Source organism: Stylophora pistillata, chromosome 2 (genome assembly GCF_964205215.1).
Source record: "Stylophora pistillata chromosome 2, jaStyPist1.2, whole genome shotgun sequence".
Classification (NCBI taxonomy): Eukaryota; Metazoa; Cnidaria; class Anthozoa; order Scleractinia; family Pocilloporidae; genus Stylophora; species Stylophora pistillata.
In genome coordinates, this window is record NC_142520.1 from 37,430,173 (window position 1) to 37,448,062 (window position 17,890).

General features: G+C 38.7%; 3 protein-coding genes across 3 annotated transcripts; 1 reads left to right on the forward strand and 2 right to left on the reverse strand.

The window, feature by feature from the left end:
• Positions 1–6,852: 6,852 nt before the first annotated feature.
• LOC111329433 (ciliary microtubule inner protein 5) lies at positions 6,853–9,691 on the forward strand. The gene is made up of 3 exons (XM_022934144.2): positions 6,853–7,250; positions 8,468–8,507; positions 8,986–9,691. Exons 1-3 carry the CDS (start codon positions 7,018–7,020, stop codon positions 9,169–9,171), a joined length of 459 nt encoding a protein of 152 aa, XP_022789879.1. The 5' UTR covers positions 6,853–7,017; the 3' UTR covers positions 9,172–9,691.
• LOC111329431 (uncharacterized) lies at positions 8,509–12,827 on the reverse strand. The gene has a single exon (XM_022934141.2). The coding sequence runs from the start codon at positions 12,219–12,221 to the stop codon at positions 10,986–10,988; it is 1,236 nt and encodes a 411-aa protein (XP_022789876.2). The 5' UTR covers positions 12,222–12,827; the 3' UTR covers positions 8,509–10,985.
• A 2,152-nt stretch (positions 12,828–14,979) lies between these two features.
• On the reverse strand, positions 14,980–17,259 carry LOC111329432 (uncharacterized). The gene has a single exon (XM_022934143.2). The coding sequence runs from the start codon at positions 16,751–16,753 to the stop codon at positions 15,782–15,784; it is 972 nt and encodes a 323-aa protein (XP_022789878.1). The 5' UTR covers positions 16,754–17,259; the 3' UTR covers positions 14,980–15,781.
• Between the last annotated feature and the right edge of the window lie 631 nt (positions 17,260–17,890).

Genomic DNA, 17,890 nt, shown 5'->3' on the forward strand with positions numbered 1-17,890 from the left:
AAATCAAAACAAAGGTGTAAAAAGTAACCCAACGTTTGGATAACGATTCGAGGGGGCAGATTTCGTAAGAAATTTTGAAAGACCTTAAAAGTTTCTGCAGCCTGAAATGCATGCTCAGAACTACAATTTTCAAGAAAAATGAATAAAAAATAAAGAAAACAAAACAAGACTGAAAAAATGACACAAAATCAAAATGAGCGACAGGACAGATCTGTACGGAGAACTCCCACTTTGAAAATCGCGCCGAGAACACAGTCAATCATGATGAGTACTGTAAAACAGGATCTGAAAGAAGTCTGATTTTAAAGTTTTCATCACGAACTGTTAAAAACACGAGGGCTAGCACTTTTCAACATATTTACTTGTAAACAAAATACTAATCAACCAGATGATAACCCCGCCTTTAGTTAAGGTTTGCCATGAGAATAATAAGGGTAAAGCTATTGACAAGGTATTCAGTTAAATTAGATTCTCTAGAAATAGAAAAAGTTCCGTTTCCCAATGGACGTTTCACGTGTGACAAGCATCAAACCGAATCGTCAGAGAATCCGGGTCCTCTTTGTCTGATAAAGCACGACAAAAGTTATTTCAATAACGCAAAAGCGTCGAGACAACAAAATGAGCAAGCCATAATTAAAAACATGCGGTTTCTTTCAAATAAGCGCTCGCGATCTCACTTATGCACTAGAAGCACATGCTCCAAACTTTGCATTTGATGTTTGATAGGAAATGATATAAGCTTGAGTGTAGACCCTTTCTTGGTGCGCGATCAAAAGACTCGCCGATTTGAAACTTTGATAAAATTATGTTTACCTTCGCTGGGAGAAAGCGATACCGAAAAAGAGACGGACTTAGACCGATGGAGAAGGCAAACAGTGCAAAGAGTGAAAGAAGCTAATGAAACAATGAAAACCAACAATAGATGTTTAGTTATCCCATTTGATTATCCTCCACACGGCTGGCTCCGCCTGAATGGAAAGAATCGTGCACCCTCAAATTAACTGCACCTATTGAGAACACTAATGAACAGCATTGAAAAACAATTTTCCTTTCGGCTGAACTCGAACAGAAAATTTGGACAATGCCGAACAATAGATAAAGAACTAGACGAATAAAAATTTATCTGAGATAGAATAAATATATGAAAATCATATATTGAACTGCGGTATTTGATACGTATGATGCACGATCCTCGCAGTAGATAGCGCTATTTAAGCAATAGCGAAATTCAGACCTGAAAAAAATCAGGCCTGTACGGGACTCGAACCACTGACCTCTGCGATACTAGTGCAGCGCTCTAACCAATTGAGCTAACAAGCCAACTGAGAACAGGCCGTTAAGTTGATTCGGAATGAACCCGTGAAAGTGATAAATGAGATAGAATAAATATATGAAAATCATATATTGAACTGCGGTATTTGATACGTACGGCCTGCTCTCAGTTGGCTTGTTAGCTCAATTGGTTAGAGCGCTGCACTAGTATCGCAGAGGTCAGTGGTTCGAGTCCCGTACAGGCCTGATTTTTTTCAGGTCTGAATTTCGCTATTGCTTAAATAGCGCTATCTACTGCGAGGATCGTGCATCATACGTATCAAATACCGCAGTTCAATATATGATTTTCATATATTTATTCTATCTCATTTATCACTTTCACGGGTTCATTACGAATCAACTTAACGGCCTGCTCTCAGTTGGCTTGTTAGCTCAATTGGTTAGAGCGCTGCACTAGTATCGCAGAGGTCAGTGGTTCGAGTCCCGTACAGGCCTGATTTTTTTCAGGTCTGAAATTCGCTATTGCTTAAATAGCGCTATCTACTGCGAGGATCGTGCATCATACGTAAAAATTTATCTACGTGTTACTACTCCAGGCTTCCAGCAATCACGTGTCACTTCTTTCTCTTATTTTCCACAGAGACTATTGAAAAATGATCTTTCTGACGATTGAGTCGGCGAATAAGGCAGAGATAAATCTTCTGTCGGCACGAGATACGACAAGACTTGGGCCCTAGCTAGGCTCGAGCATCATGGGTAATAATGATGCAGTGGCATATAACGGGGAATACAACATGTGAAGTCCATCTAGGCCTCAGAACCAACCTTGCACCTTTGGCCGACGCCAAGTTTATTTTAGTTTGAAAACTTATTTTGTATACCTCTGAAGCATTGTAGGATGGGCTACCCCGAGTTTGGGCCATGGTTCCTAACCCGATGATGATGATGATGATGATGATGATGATGATGATGATGATGATGACTTTATTTAAACTCGGATGAAAATGAGGCTTGTTAGACCTCTAGCAATAGAGATGCTAATATACCGAGAAAAATATATGAATATAAATTACAGAGTTTAAAAATAAAATAAGCCTAAATATAAATGATGATATAAATGATTATGATATAAAATTACAACTTACTTAGTTTTCTTATCTCATTCCTGAAAGGGCAAAATTCGGCCATTAATCTTAACTTATCAGGTAATGCATTCCAAGCCTTAGCAACAATGTAAGAAGTCGACTTAAGGTCGTAAGTTGTGGTCTTGGCTACAGTAAAACAAGTTTGTTTTTGCCCCTAAGATTTTTCTTATTTTCTCTTACTTGAAATAACGATTGAATATACTGAGGCATATCGTTATAGAGGGCTTTAAAAACTATTAAAAGTATATCTTGTTTCCTTCTACAACTTAATGAGTAACCAATCTTATAACATAGACTATCATATTCGTTGGAAAAGTAATTAAACACGTATCTAAGAGCCCTCTCATGTAATCTCTCTAATCGGTCATTATCTTCTTTGAGACAGCTATTCCAAATAGAACTACAATAAGTAAAGTGAGGCATGCTAAATGCCCCATATATACGTATCTTTGACGAAAACGAAAGAATGTGTTTCTATCGATTAAGTAATAATAATAATAATAATAATAATAATAATCAACGTTATTTAAAGAGGGTAAAACACATAACAGTATAAAACTGACAAACCAGTGGCCCTCTTAAAATATATTACAAATAATTATTGAAAAAGATTAAAAACTAATTAATTATGGAAAAAGGTCAAGAACTAAAAATCTAAAAAAATTACAAAGTTTCTAAAAACTATAAGATAAAATGTTCTAATCGTTTATAACTATTCTTAAAAAAATCTAACATGACCTTCTTAAAACATTTGATAGTAGGTTTCATTCTTATGTCCAGTGGTAAGGTATTCCAGAGGCGTGAGGTCGATACTGTGAAAGACCTACCTCCCTCTGACTCCCGTTTGAATCGGGGACAGACGAGGTTTAGTTGTCCATGTCTGCTTGATCTTTCATTTATGTCTGCGTTTCTTACGAGCATTTGGGACATATAAGGTGGACAGTCCCCAGACAATCGTTTGTACACCATTAGTGACCTATTTACTTTTGCCTCATGAAAGAATGGAACCCAATCCAATTTCCTAAACAGTTGTACGCTATTCGCTTTAGTGTCAGCTCCGAGAATTACACGTGCCGCGCGTTTCTGAAGTTTAAAGACTTTCTGCAAATTCTCAGCAGAACAAGATGTCCATATGGTTGATGCATAAAGCATTGTCTGCTTGATCATAGCATTATAATAAAGTTTCCTTTGATCAATGGGCAAAAAGCGTCTTATTTTTCGCAGCACGGCAATTCTCTGCAATAACTTCGTGCATAGATTTTCGACATGTTGTTCGAAAGTTAGCTGGCTGTCAATCGTGACACCTAATAGTTTATGCGAGTTCACTTGTTCCAGTTCAGTAGAATTAACGTTTAACTGCAGGGTGGACTGTTCCATTTTCTTGGCTAACCGTTTACCAGTGACAAGCATAGATTTGGTTTTGGTTTCATTAAGGATCATTCTGTTGTCAGCTGACCAATTCAAGATTTCATCAATATCCGTCTGAAGGCCGACCGAGATATCATTAGGAGCCGTCGTTATAATGGGTGGAGTAGCTAATAGTTGCGTCGTCAGCATAAATATCAGCCACGGAGTGCTGAAGTGTTGCAGGTAGATCATTAATAAAAACAAGGAACAAGATTGGACCTAATATGCTGCCTTGTGGGACTCCCAATGTTAAGGCCCTTTGGGTAGAATGGTGTCCGTCTATATTCACATACTGGCGTCTGCCACTCAGATAGTCACGGAACAGGGGTAGACTGCTCTCACCCACTCCAAGAGCCTTCAATTTTGACAATAGTACGTTATGGTCAATCAGGTCAAACGCCTTCTTGTAGTCAATAAAAACAAGTCCAGTGGCTTTATCATCGTCAAGGTTAAACAGTAACTGGTCTACCAATCGAATAAGCGCAGTTTCAGTGGGGTGCGATTCTCTAAACCCTGACTGGAGAGGGTGGAATAAGTCATTCTCTTTCAAGAAGTTAACTAGGTATTCACAGATGTGTTTCTCCAGCACTTTCGAAAGAATAGGGAGCACAGAGATCGGTCTATAGTTGTTCTTTTCATTCCTACTGCCGTTTCCTTTAAAAACAGGGGTAACTTTTGCGATCTTCCAGGCATTAGGGAAGATCTGTGTGGACAGGCAGTGGTTCAGTAACCGTTCGTCAATTTTTTTAATTAAGTATTTAACTTAATTAAGATTTCCTGTGATATTTTTTTCTCTAAAGGGTTTTTTTTCTGGCAGATTTTTTCTGGCCTCCGTATAACCGTAGTAGTTTCTTTGTAAGCAGTTGCCCATCTCTGTTAGTCCCGGCTTAATTGGTGAAGTTAAGGTGGCTCGTACAGGTTTTCGTCTTTTTAATGGTTTGCAACTTTGAAAGAATACAACAGAAAGATTGACCAAGGCCAGTTGAACACTATTAGGGGTTGAATTATATAATCATTGGTTATCCAAAAATAGGTGTCATTTCGTCACTGGCAGTTTCCATGGCAACGCTTTCATAGGCTTATTTAGACGCATTTTTTAGCTTGTGGCTTGAGTAATTCGAAAACTAACCCGGTGACCCCATGATTTTTTTCAGTGATTGCTTTCGGCACTTGAAAAGGAAAATGCACAAAGATTTCTAAAAAATTCTACCTAGCGGAATTTCAGAAAATCTAGAAAAAAGGCAATTTTCAGACATCGCAAATTTCCTTTCGTAGAATTTTCTAGTTTTTTTTCTGATGATTCCTTTCGACGTTATTATCATATTGGAACAATGAAAAGAAGGGGTCACCGGACTTGTTTTCATGCAATAGCTTTCGTGAGTTTAGCAATTTCCGCGCGCATTCTCGCGCATTTAAAAATCTGGATTCTACAAGATCGACATTTGCTCATGGTCTGTTATAGCTACCGCTGACAATTGCGTGTGCTCCCGCGCGCGCCTACGATCTGATGTTTACAGACGTTTACTGCTAATTAAGAAAATCATTAAACAGCTGTCAAAGATAGCCTCCCGGGCTCATCTTAAAAATCCTACACACGACTTCTGGCTATATCATATTATTTTCCAGGTAGATTATCCTTCAATTGAGTTCTTCTTTTTTCGCCGTCGCAAGATTTCACATCGGTTAAATATTTCTTTTAAATGTGAAGTGAAGCAACCTTTACTTCTCCAAAAATCGTCTGCTTTATCTTAGTTTCTATCTTCTGCATTCACAGTAGCCGCTCAACACATCAAATACAAGCTCTTAGGTAAACTTCTCACAAAAGTAGAAAAAATTCCACGCGCCACCATCTTTGTTTTGAATTTTCATCTTTTGATCTCGCGCTTCTTTCGCACGTTTCTCTCGCGCGCGTCACGCAAGAGTGACCTGTTCCTCGCGCGAGGAAACTGGTACGAGCCAGCTTAATAGTGACCTTAATAGTGACCTTGGTTCCGCCTGTTTCAGAGATTTATTGGTTTTTAAAATCTTTCATAAAAATAATTGATCACGAGTCATAAGCCTTGTTGACAGGGTGCAATCCCTTCCTATATTCCGAGGAAGGAAGAGAAAGGCTCGTGGGACGAGATTGAAAATCACAAGCATGTAAGGGTTTCAGCCCGAAAAAAAAAAAAGACGAACAACGTCTAAAAAGTAGAAATTTTAGTGATCTTGGAGCGCAGTTGAGCTCTGAGTGTGAGCAATCTCAAGCCCAGGGTCATTTTGGGTACTTATCAGCGTGATTTGCGCGTAGGCATTTATAGATCATGCTAATAAATGTGGCATATTATGCTAGTAGCATTGCTTTTTTTTTTTTGGCTAAATTATGCTAACATTATGCTCTTTTTTTCCAAATTATGCCACCGTTTTTTTAAATTATGCTCTTTGAAAAAATGCAAATAAGTCCAAAATATATATTTTTTAACTAGAAGCCGTTCGTGTACAGGAAAGAAACGCAACAAATCCACAATGAATTTCAAATAAACATGTGCAAATGCAAGTTTACGTTCGGATCAGGCATGGCCGACGCCACTATTGTAGCCTTGCCTAATGAGAGGTACTGGGATCGACATGGCTAAAATGTGACTTCCGGTTTCAGTGCACCTCAGACCCGGGCTCAGTGCTTCACAGTGAACTACAAATGCTACTAGTTAAACTAAAACTTTAAATATCGATTAAGGTCACCAAGTGCCTGGGACTAGAGACAAAAAATTATCAAATAATGGCATCAAAAATGATCTGATAATTATCAAAATGCGCAAATTATGCTAGCATTGCTACTTGGCAGAAATTATGCCAGTTTGCTCGAATTATGCCAAAAATTATGCTAGCATAATCTATAAATGCCTATTTGCGCGTCCATACCGCTAACAAACAGCCAAAATGACCCTACCCTGGGCTCGAGATTGGAGTTTCGATGGGTGGAGCCTGGGTACCTGTAACAAAATCCTGGTTTAGTTATTGTTTACCGTCACCTGGTAACAGTACGTCACATGACTTCTAAACTTCAGCATGATCGCTGTGTTCTAGAACAAAACAATACTTTGTCTCTCGCGGTTGTTATCGGGGTTGTGGGTTCCTCACTTTACGAAAAGAGCAACAGTCACTGCCCATTCCATCAAAAACTTATAGTTTAGAGTTAAGAAACGCAAAGAACATGGCAAGTTCATCCGGATTTCGAGCAGCTTCTGCGGGAAGATTTCCAGACTCAACATGGCGGGCTGGAACTCCAAGTCTTTATCACGAGAAATGTACTCCTCAAAAGGAGAGAGTTAGGTCTGCTCCTCCAAAAACCCATGCGCAGAGAGAGTATGCCAGGTGTAATTTCGTTAGAACCGATGAGATTTGGAAGAATCGTTGTCGGAACGAAGGAAAAATGACAAGAAAATGGTAAGATTATAGAATTAACTTAAACACTGCAATCTGTTTGTGAGAGCTCGTTTCCGGGTTTGATTCTTCGATCCTTAGTAAAAATCAAGAGACAAATCTTCGCTGGCTTAATATTTTGATAATTGGCGTATGAATGCACTTCGCATGGAGGTTTGATCACAGTCGATTGCTCATGTTGTAAATACGTAATTATCGGTCGTCGTGGAAGCGATTGTAGATCGCTATCAGCTGAGTCATTGTTGAACGGAGCGACACGTCACGACAGCTGTTTCTGATATTGACAGTTTGCGATTATCTCATCTATGTTAGCTTCCTTGTTTATGAAGAGAAGAGAAGCAATACTCAACACCATTTAAGATCTGAAGGGGTATTACTTAGCATTAGAGAATCCTTTCTTAGCTCCCCAACTCAAATATTCCAACCAAAATGAGTAATGTCGTTGTAAATGACACCATTTGGAAGAATCGTTGTCGCGAAGAAGAGAAAATGAGGACAAAGTGGTAAGATAATGGGCATTTCTGTTCGTGTAGGCTAGTTTTAGTGTGTTGATGGTGAATTTGATGTGGTGGAAAAACCACTCAAACACGCGATTGTAAGAAATACTTATGTAACCCTCTATACTGTAATGCATGAGTACTTGGTGAGATAAGAGGTTTGCTGTTGCATCTTTTGAATTTGTTGTCTCTTGTTGTTGCTGAAGAAATGGATAGGCCAAGTCACAGTTTTCCTCTTAATTTTTATATTGACTCTTTGAGGTCAGCAGGCTGTGTATCTTCAAAATTTTCATATACCATAAATTATAATTGGCAGGTAGTGAAATAAATTGACTCAAATCGAGAATATACGGCTTGATTCTGAGAAAGATTCACCAAGTCTATTATACCTCTTCTCTTCCAAATTTCTCTTTCACCACCCCCCTTGGATCTCTCTTCAGGCACCTGAATGTCAAGACAAATGTCATTATGACATATTATGACAAATATTATGACAAATGTGTGATAAAAGACAATTTCAAATTTTACTGTCAATTGCCTCTTTCCCACATCCCTACGGATGTGGGAACATTTCTGAAACAAACAGAAAAGTGTCATGTGGGAACAGTGGGTTGAAAGAGGCAATTGATAGTAAAATTTGAAATTGTATTTTATCACACATTTGTCATAATACTTTGATAATATCATGCTGATATTTTGTGTTGTGGATGGTATTGTTTTTAGGGAGGAGAATTGGGGATTTCTGAAAGATTATGACCCAAAGGTAAGGCAACTATGATTCTATTTAATAAATTATTATTTTTCCAGTAACCAATAATAATAATACAGTGTTAAATGTGTTTCCCATACCTCAACCTCTATTTAAGTATTATTTAACTTAAATAATCGAAATCTTCAGTTTTTTAATAATCAAGTGGCCATTGTAAAGGGTTTATAAGGTTGAGGTTTCATGAGTTAGCCCTTTTTCAAAGCAAATAGAAGAAATGGCTCTGTGTTGTTCATTTAAGTATACAGAAAGGACTTACATTGTTGTTGAGAACATGCATGGCAACATGAAAAACACAAGAATAAACAAATTATATAAAAAGCCCTCACTGACACAAGAAACCAACAATTTTTTAAATTACATGCCTTATCTTCTGATTTTCCTTGAAAAATCACATTTAAGAAATCTTTTTGTATCCCACACTTATCTGAATTTTATCATACTAATCTTAGAATTATTTATTTATTTTTTGAAGGGAAGACTCAAGCCAAAACAAGAACTACCAGAAAAAGTGAGTGTCTTCTCTGACAAAGTTCCAAACACAACTAGTCATCAATTTGGACACAGAGTAAAGAGTGCACCAGCAAGAACGATGCAAAAATTTGAACAACTCATTAGCTACAGGACAAAGACGCATAAGGAGTTAATGTGCTATGATTGACAGTATCAGTCAAGGTATAGGTACCTTAATATGTGAGCAGATAAAGTTCTGTAGCTTAAAAGGTTATAACTTGCTTTGCAAAATATTTGCAGAAGAATATTTCTAATAACATGCTGATAGCCAAAAGTTTTGTACAGTTTCTATTCAGTTTTAAAGTAAAATACCAAGATAATATTTTGGCCAACAAAATTTGTTGCACATATATGTACTGTATATTTGGTGTTAATGTTTTCAACATTATTTACTGTAACCATGTGATGAATACTTCTACATATTTTTAAAAGAGTATATAAGCACTATGTAAAAGTGTCCTGGAATAAAATAAGTTTTCGGGAATTGTTTAGAAGGAATAATGCCTTAGAACAGATGACGCTCAAGAGAAAAAATGACAGAAAAGAAGTAATGTCATTTTTGTTGTGGAACAATGCAGAAATGGCGGTTGAAAGAGCAGTTTTTTGTTGTGAATTGTATAAAACTAAGATAATACTGAAATAAATAAAGATATTTATGGATAATGGAAGATGTGAGGTCAAGAAATCAAAAACTGTAATTTTTTTAATTAGCACTTGCAGCAGTTATCCCAGTCCTTCACACTAGCAACAGTACTCAAAATTCTCCTAATGTTCTTGCTGGTGTTACTGTTGGGAGAATTTAATGCATATCACTCTTGGGTTAAAGGTTCAATCTACAAGAAAATTAGGGGGGGGGGGAATGATTAGCACCTTACCATGGGAGTATTTATTAGATTTTGTCTCAAGTCATGGCCAGTTAGGTAGATAAGCATTTTTATAATACAAATGAACATCTGCGTGCAAAATAAAAATATGGACATAATTCATTGTATTGATATAAAGAGGTGAACTGAAAATTGTTTTGATTGGAGAAAAGAAATGTAACAGTTGGCCTCTAAAAAAAAAAACAACTCAAACAAGGAGGAATAATGAAAATTGAAAGATTATATTGGGAAATTAAATGGGGGGGGGGGGGGACTTGTGAGATTTGTCTCAAATTATGGCCAGTTACATAGATTAGCATTCTTCCAATAGGACATTTGCATGCTTAAGAAAAATTGACATAATTAATGTATTGATATAAAAAGCTGAACCAAAAATTTTGAGTGGAGAAAAGAAATGTCACTGTTGGCCTCTAAAAAAACAACTCAAACAAGGGGGGGTGGGTGGTGAAAATTGTACGCCAGTATTGGGAAATTAAACACCTTTCAAACCAAGACCTTTTGGGCTCTGTCTACACTAAGCTGGATAAATTATGAAACACCGTTTTCGCTCTTGAAATAAAATTTCTGTTCATACTCTCAGTAGGAAAACAGAAAACAAAAACTAAAATCAGCGACGTGATATTAACCATAAACTCGACATTCGTGCATACATTGCAGGCCTACACTCTTGGCTGCCATTCACTCAATGACAGCCAACGGCAATGTGAGTAATGTATTGACGGCGCTCTACCCCCCAAAACCGTCTGTCTCGGCTTCAACGACCTAATGCGACACCCAGCCATTCTCGTCTCCAGAGTCCTCTTTCCTTTTGGTCATGAGGTCGGAGAAACGGGTACGTAATCCGAATGAAAACGCAAACCGAGTGGCTTTGGGGACGATCGTGATTTATCAATGCATTCATGCATGACAGGACATGCGCAAACTATCCCGCAAAAGAACACTGACATCGGTATTCAGAGGGAAGGGGGAACGAGGGCTCTAAGAAAACAGCGGAAAGCGAGCCTAAGTTTTGTGACAAGAGAAAATAATGTACCATTATTTTCCCTTGTTACGTGCTTATAGGAAAAATTACTTTCGCTTAGCAATAATTTAAATTCGAGGTCGTTCTAGTTGGGGATCTTCGCAGAGGGGCTTTTTCTTCCCCTATGTTAAGAGCAGCATCATCAACTGAATCAAATAAAAACATTTCTGTTTCGTTGTGGCCCAAGGAACAGCCATGAATACGCAAACTACTGTCATCTTTGAATGTGGTCTTCGTATTCGAGAATGGCAAGCCCTCTGCGATTTTTCTTTTCTGACAAGGAACGCAGTAAAATGGATTTAGAGAGTTGTGGAAATCTCTGTGGTGAGCTGCTTGGTAATAAACCGATTGAAAGCGGTGCGGGCATTTGCGGTTCTCGTAACAAGGAAGTGGATAAACACTGTAGAAGTGATCTAAATATTCCTCTCTCGATTTGAAGTAACTCCCGCATGAGCAATTACATTTCTTGTGGGAGTTTCGCATGTGTATCTCTAACTGGCCCTTGGATAAAAACTGTTTCTGAGGGCAAAACTGACATGAAATTCGCAAAGGCAAAGATGAAACTTTTTCTTGTTCTGCAAAGAAATCTGCTTTCGCTTCCATATGTGGAAAACTCTGCGGGTTGATATTGTGTTCACGTTTCATGTGCGCTCTATTCAAATCATCCGAACAAAACAACTCTTGGCAGTATAGGCATTTAGTTTGTGAGGCTTTGTGCTTCAAAAGCGCTTCTTCGGAGGGAAATCTTTGGCGGTGGCCATGGCACAAAGGGTTTTGACAGAAGAAGTTGTGTTCTTCAAAGTTATGTTTGTCCGTCTCTTCCGTATCGGCAAACACAAGGCGGCAAAATCTGCACGAATCCTTTACAACTTCAAAAATGTCTAGTTCCTGACCATTGATCTCTTGAATTTCCACTTTTTGATTAAACAACTTCAAATTCGCGATAAGTTCCTCATATTGTCTCGCTCGCTCAGCGACCAAGAAAACTCGTCTCCGCCGCGAAATATCTTGGTTGTCGCCTGACTCCTCAACGAAATCACCATATTTCTCAAGAAGGCATGCAATAAGCCCCGTATCAGATGCATAAGGGGATGTTGTGAGCGTGAAATGAGTTGTAATCCAGTCGGGGTCTGATGGCGGAAGGGCTTTCACTGGAGTATCGTTCCGCAGGAAAACGTGAACGTTCAAACGCGATTTTGCGTCCAGCGAAGAAAATTTTATGTCTTCGATGAAGTTGCGGCAGCTGCTTTCCCATATCAAGTAGAACTCATCGTTATGTCTTCCGGCGAACATGTTTATTAACTCAGTTTAAGCCGTTGATTGCGCGTCGATCTAACACGTCTTCAAAGCAGCAGTTTTTTTTATGTTCTCACCCGTAATTGCCCGAATGATGGTAAAAAAAAAAAAATACTATATTGTATTTCCATTCGACTGAAACAGTTCCCGATCCGCAGGTGAACAAACGAACGAACAAACACTATCATCATACATAAGCAGCTTCACTTCGGCTTGAAAACAATAAGAACGTTGACATCTTTGAGTCGTCTTCATATGAACAGATAAGTTTCGCGAGAAATACAAACAGCATGTCTTGAATAGACGTCTCTAGGACAAAAGAGTGCGCGCCTGCTCTATCTTAAGGTCACTAGAACGGTGAACACCGCAATTAGTAATTAGAATTACAAAAGCAGATTAATAACACGAAATTGCAGTGTTAAAAGGTTGTTGATTGAGTTGCAATATTGGTTCAACTTTCATTCAGCTATAATCCTCTTTTATCTTGGTTAAGGATCAAAGTGAAGTGGTATAATCAACTACTAATTGTAAAATGACTGTCTAATCACGTGAGAATAAATGAATGTATCTTTGACGATCAGAAAGCGGCACCTTTCCGGATGAAAAATACTTTTTGACATAAATGGAGCCATGTTTGCGTAGCAGTCGTCCATCGGTCTGTTTGAAGGGTGACTGACTAGGCGCTCTATGAACAAAAAACAAACTCGCTTAATTGAAACTCGAGATGAAGGTTATGAGTCAAAATTGACAACGTTACGTTTATTCCATTCAAAGAGGACTTGAGGTGTAAGTTTTATCTCAATAAGCCGAAAATGTTATCTGCCCGGGCTTTTTTCTTGAATTTAAGAACGCTTCTCATGGTTTTGTTTGGATGATTCTGGCCCAAAGGGCGTGGAACTCAAAGAAAAATGTGATCATGGTTGATCCAATTTAATCCGAACAAGTCACGAATCGAACAAGGGTTCTCCCAAGTTCCGAACTACCTCTCTCATGAAAGTAATTTGGGACAAAGACAGAAAAATCCGGTTACCATGGTTACCACGCACCTGTGGTTATACTTATCTATATCTTATTGACCTTTTTTTAGTATTTCTATTTATTCATTATCCTTTAACCATTTCTGGACTGGCGATTTTTCTGCGTTTTTGCAAAAGTTTTTCTTTCTGCAGCTCGAGGTCTCCAAAATTTCTACCGGTAAATTAAATTACCTTAGCGACTTTTCTGAAGACATCATTTTATTGACCAGCAATAAAGGGAACGGAAAATTTTGCGTACAGTTATTACATTCTTTTTACTGAATCACATCTCTTAATCTCCAGCGAGAGTGATGCCTTTCACATGTAAAAAATATTGGAAGAAACTGAAAAGCTAGGATCAGTAAAGTAAACTCCACAACCGAAAAGCACTGACTTACCAGGAGTTTGTTTTTTATGTCTTTTCATTGGACTTTTGGAGGGTGAATGTCAAATACTTTTAAAGAATACTTCATACGGTTGGTATAACATTGCGCCGTTTCGTCTCGACCAAGAGGCTCATCAGAAACCTTTCAAAATCTGTTTCATTTAGCTCGTTGACCATCGGAAGTCCCGCGAGCAAATTTCTTATCACCACCGAGAGGGCGTTCTCTTGATCTACATAACGAGATTTGTTCTACGGCCTTGCTTGATATCGCATCGAACTTCTCCCAACTTAGGGTCTTTCCACACTAACGAAAAGGTTGTTTATTGAGACAAATGTTTTCTCATCACCAACATTTTGCAAATGGCGTGGTCTGCTGCGACTTGACAAATTTTGGTCGAAGTGGACGAATCTTCGAACGCACCGCAGACAAGATTTCTCCCGGGTTAAAACCGGACAAAATCGACTAAGGCCCAGTTCAGACGCCGTACTTCAGCCGAGTTAATTGAAGAAAATTCGTGACCGTGGCTGGCGCAGTTTAAAGTAACAAATTTGATAAGTGTTATAAAGAACGCAAGTTATTTAAGGAAGTTTTAAGTATTTTATTTGGTCACTTCTTTAAAGAAGTACCTATATAAAGTCCGGCAGTTGATCAGTAAGTGTTTCGGCGCGACCAAATATACTTGCTTTGAATGTGAAATTCCAATATGCAATAAACGTTCAATTTTTGAAAAAAAACAAAGATTACCCTGCTGGTAAAAGCGTCGCTTATTACGAGCGATACACAAAAGACAACTACATAATGCCCAAAGAACCGACTAGACAGAGCGAAGAATATCTGTCAGCATCGTTTTGCTCGGCTCTTCAAGCTGCCATTTTTCTTCTGCAACACTTATGCTCACATGTAAAAACGGCAAGAAGAATACATTAAAATAATTTATGCATTTGATTCGGCTCATGCGGAATACGGCGTCTGAATCAAAGCCGGTCTACAGCCGTTCTCCCCGAGGCGGGATTAATTGACCGAGCCGATCTAAATTTAAATCAGCCGTTCCGAATTGATTCAGACGCCGTTCTTCGATTCGGCTCGGCTGACGTACGGCGTCTGAACCGGGCCAAGACAAAAACGTAATAAACTTGTCGATCATTTATCATAAAAGCTACCGTGACCAGCATTGAACTGAGTCAATTAAACGTAAACTCTCTCATTTTACGAGATGGCAAATAATTGTCTTTTGTTGCGAAACTCGAGGTTTTTAAAACTTTAAAACGACTTCGGATGAATCCTCAAAATTAGAGTTGGTGTCCTTTGGCAAACTATATGTTGGCCGGTCCTTTGAGCACATCAGGCGCTGACTGATGTAAAATTTTTAATGCGGATGCAATACCCTGGCTCCAGAGGTTTCTCTTTTTCTCCCTGTTTACAATCCTTTCGCGCTGCGAAGCAGCGAGATTGGCCGAGCTGCGTAGCAGCGTCTCTTTTTCTCGGAGATACGCAGCTCGGCGATCTCGCTGCTTCGCAGCTCGAAAGGATTGTAAACAGGGAGAAAAAGGAGAGAAAAAGAGAAACCTCTGGTGCCAGGGTACGGATGCAAAAGAGGAAACATTTTTTTTTTTGGACGACAAAACTTGTCCTTTGATTTTGTCGGGACAATTTTAGTATTGTCCGCTAGTGCGGAAAAGCCCTAATTTACAAAAAAAAAATGTATGACAGCTAGGAAAGAGTATTTGTGTAATCACGTCTTAGAAATTAAAGGGCCTCATATCCCGTTAAAGGTTAAGGGCTTCTCAAGGTTTTCCAAAGCTTGGCAGTCCTTGCCGCTGGTCCAATGTTTCGTATTTGGGTTTCCAATCCAGCCTTGTCGTTTTATCACTCAAATTTCTTCCGCTTTCTTACGCTTCGGATACAGAAAGAAAATGTATTTGCATTGCATTGTACGACAAGATATGCAGTAGTAGTTCTTGCGCTCAACAAGCCCCAAACATCAAAACATGACTGAAAATTAAGGTGATTTAGGTCATTTTCCTTTGTAGTTCGTAACTGACCTCATAAATTTGCATTCACTCAGTTGTGTCACTTTCCATCATGCACAAAGCTTTCCTCACATCAGCCTGAGCTACAAGTATCCGACTTGTTAGGCGTCTGGCTTGTTGACACGTCATGACACAGTCGAATTTTCAGACAAATTGATTTTTTGTTTATCAACTGCGTTCTTACGGCTACTCCCGACATGAGAATGACCGCGATTATTTACCAACTCTCCCTTCGTATGTATTCCACCAGCTGGAGACGACGAAGTAATTGAAGAAGGCGAAGGATACACCGCGAAGAAATGATCCAAATATGACAGTCGCTCGCCATAATATTTCCCACAAGGACAGGAACACTTTTTGTGCGAGCTTCGCTTATGAAGTTCTAGTACATCCGAGGAACAGAACACCTTTGTGGGGCAGAAAGAGCATCGAAGTTGATTCTTGATGTGTTCTTTTAATTCGGTTTCTTCGCGAAAAGAGTTTTCCTTTTTGTTAAATTTGCATTCCAGATTTGGGCAAACAAATCCATGCCTCTCTCTGTCGTGAATGTCCAGCTCCTTCTTTTCGGTGAAAGCAATCCTACAGTAGGGACATTTAAATTGTAGAAAATCTAGCAATGTTGTTGTTGTGGAAAATTCCACGCATTCTAGCTTGACTTGTTGCAATTGATAAACGGTTTCAGCCAACTTTTTGTAGCTTTCTGTTGATTTTGAGATCACGTAGTACGCTTGATTGGGAAAAGCATCTCTGACGAATGTATCGGAACCATCTCGACTACCCAAATTTGCTATGGTTTCTGCGGTTCTCGGCCTCCTTTTTTCGCGAGGTGTCGACAACGAATAGTTTGCTTCGAAGTTAAATCTCTTCACATACGACTCCAACAAATTCCACACGGAATCTTCCCGTTCTGAAGCAGCAGGATGCTTAAAAAGCCAGGGCTTGTACTTTGGAAGAAATTTCGTCGAAATGTCTTGTCTGTAGAAGATGTGTAAAACAATTATGCCTCGTAGCGATGGCGACAAAGTAATTCCCTTGATAAAACTGACGAAATCTGTATCCCATTCGACGAAAAAGACAATCCTTCGATTGGAATTCATGATTAAGGCCTCGCAATACTTTTGTTTCTAAATTTCTATAATCTCAATGATAGCACGCCGAAAATCTTTGCTTCTCCGGTTGAACTCCAAATAATCTTTCCATCGAAGATAACACTTTGCAGCAGGCCACGAACTTAAACCGTACTAAATTATCAGTCCTCGAAATTCAAGCAAGTCTCCATTGCTTATTATTACCCGGCGAAAAAATACTGAATTCTATCCACGAGTTTTGGAAGCTTCCAAGTATTGCCTCAGAAGACTAGATAAACTCCAAATACGTGGAGTTTTGACGCGTTGAATAATTCCTTGCGTTTGTTTGCCGAGTCACTGTATCGTCGTATAATTTGTTTGTAATACCCCATAGCAGGTGTTAGATCTTTCTCAAAGTGTTTCAGGTCACATGGTAACCGATAATCTCTCACTTGATTTGCATTGAATGAGACTTGAATATTTCATTGAGGAAATTCCTTCGGGTTTAATGAAGATCTGTTTTTTTTTTTTAGATATTTATTATGTACATAAATTTCACAATTTGAGTTTGGTTTCTATTTCACAGTTGGTTTCAGGTTATTGACTCAGTCAGGGGTCACTCGTCAAGCTGTTATTTTGTTTGTTTTGGAAACGTAAACAAAACCTGCGATTAACAAATAGCTTGACAGCTTTTTTAATATTTTTGATAACCCGCATAGATAACGCTTTTGTGTGCGCCTTAGGTTTAACTTTTGATAATGTAGAAGAATAAGTGAAAAATTACGACGACACTCTCCTCTCTTTCTCTCACTCGTTTAAGCGTCTTAGAGGTTTTTCTCCCATGCGAAAAGAGATCCGAAAAGGGAAATGATTGCGTTTAAGACAACGACGACGACGCTGACTTTGATGATGACGACGACGATGACGATGACGATGACGATGACGATAACGATGACGATAACGATGACGATAACGATGACGATAACGACGACGATGACGATGACGACGATGACGACCACGGTAACGACGATGAGAATGATTATCACACTCGTATGCATACAAAGAAATTAAATAAATCTATAAACAATGAAAAACCAAAAGAAAAAAGATAATTGAAATCTATATTTGTGAGGTACCACTGAGCGTAAAATTCAAGCGAATCGATCA

Coding starts and splice junctions, on each gene's coding strand:
- LOC111329433 (XM_022934144.2), top strand. CDS start 7,018: ATGGCAAGTTCATCCGGATTTCGAGCAGCTTCTGCGGGAAGATTTCCA. Junction 7,251..8,467: donor GGAAAAATGACAAGAAAATG/GTAAGATTATAG, acceptor TATTGTTTTTAG/GGAGGAGAATTGGGGATTTC. Junction 8,508..8,985: donor TGAAAGATTATGACCCAAAG/GTAAGGCAACTA, acceptor TATTTTTTGAAG/GGAAGACTCAAGCCAAAACA.
- LOC111329431 (XM_022934141.2), bottom strand. CDS start 12,221: ATGTTCGCCGGAAGACATAACGATGAGTTCTACTTGATATGGGAAAGC.
- LOC111329432 (XM_022934143.2), bottom strand. CDS start 16,753: ATGAATTCCAATCGAAGGATTGTCTTTTTCGTCGAATGGGATACAGAT.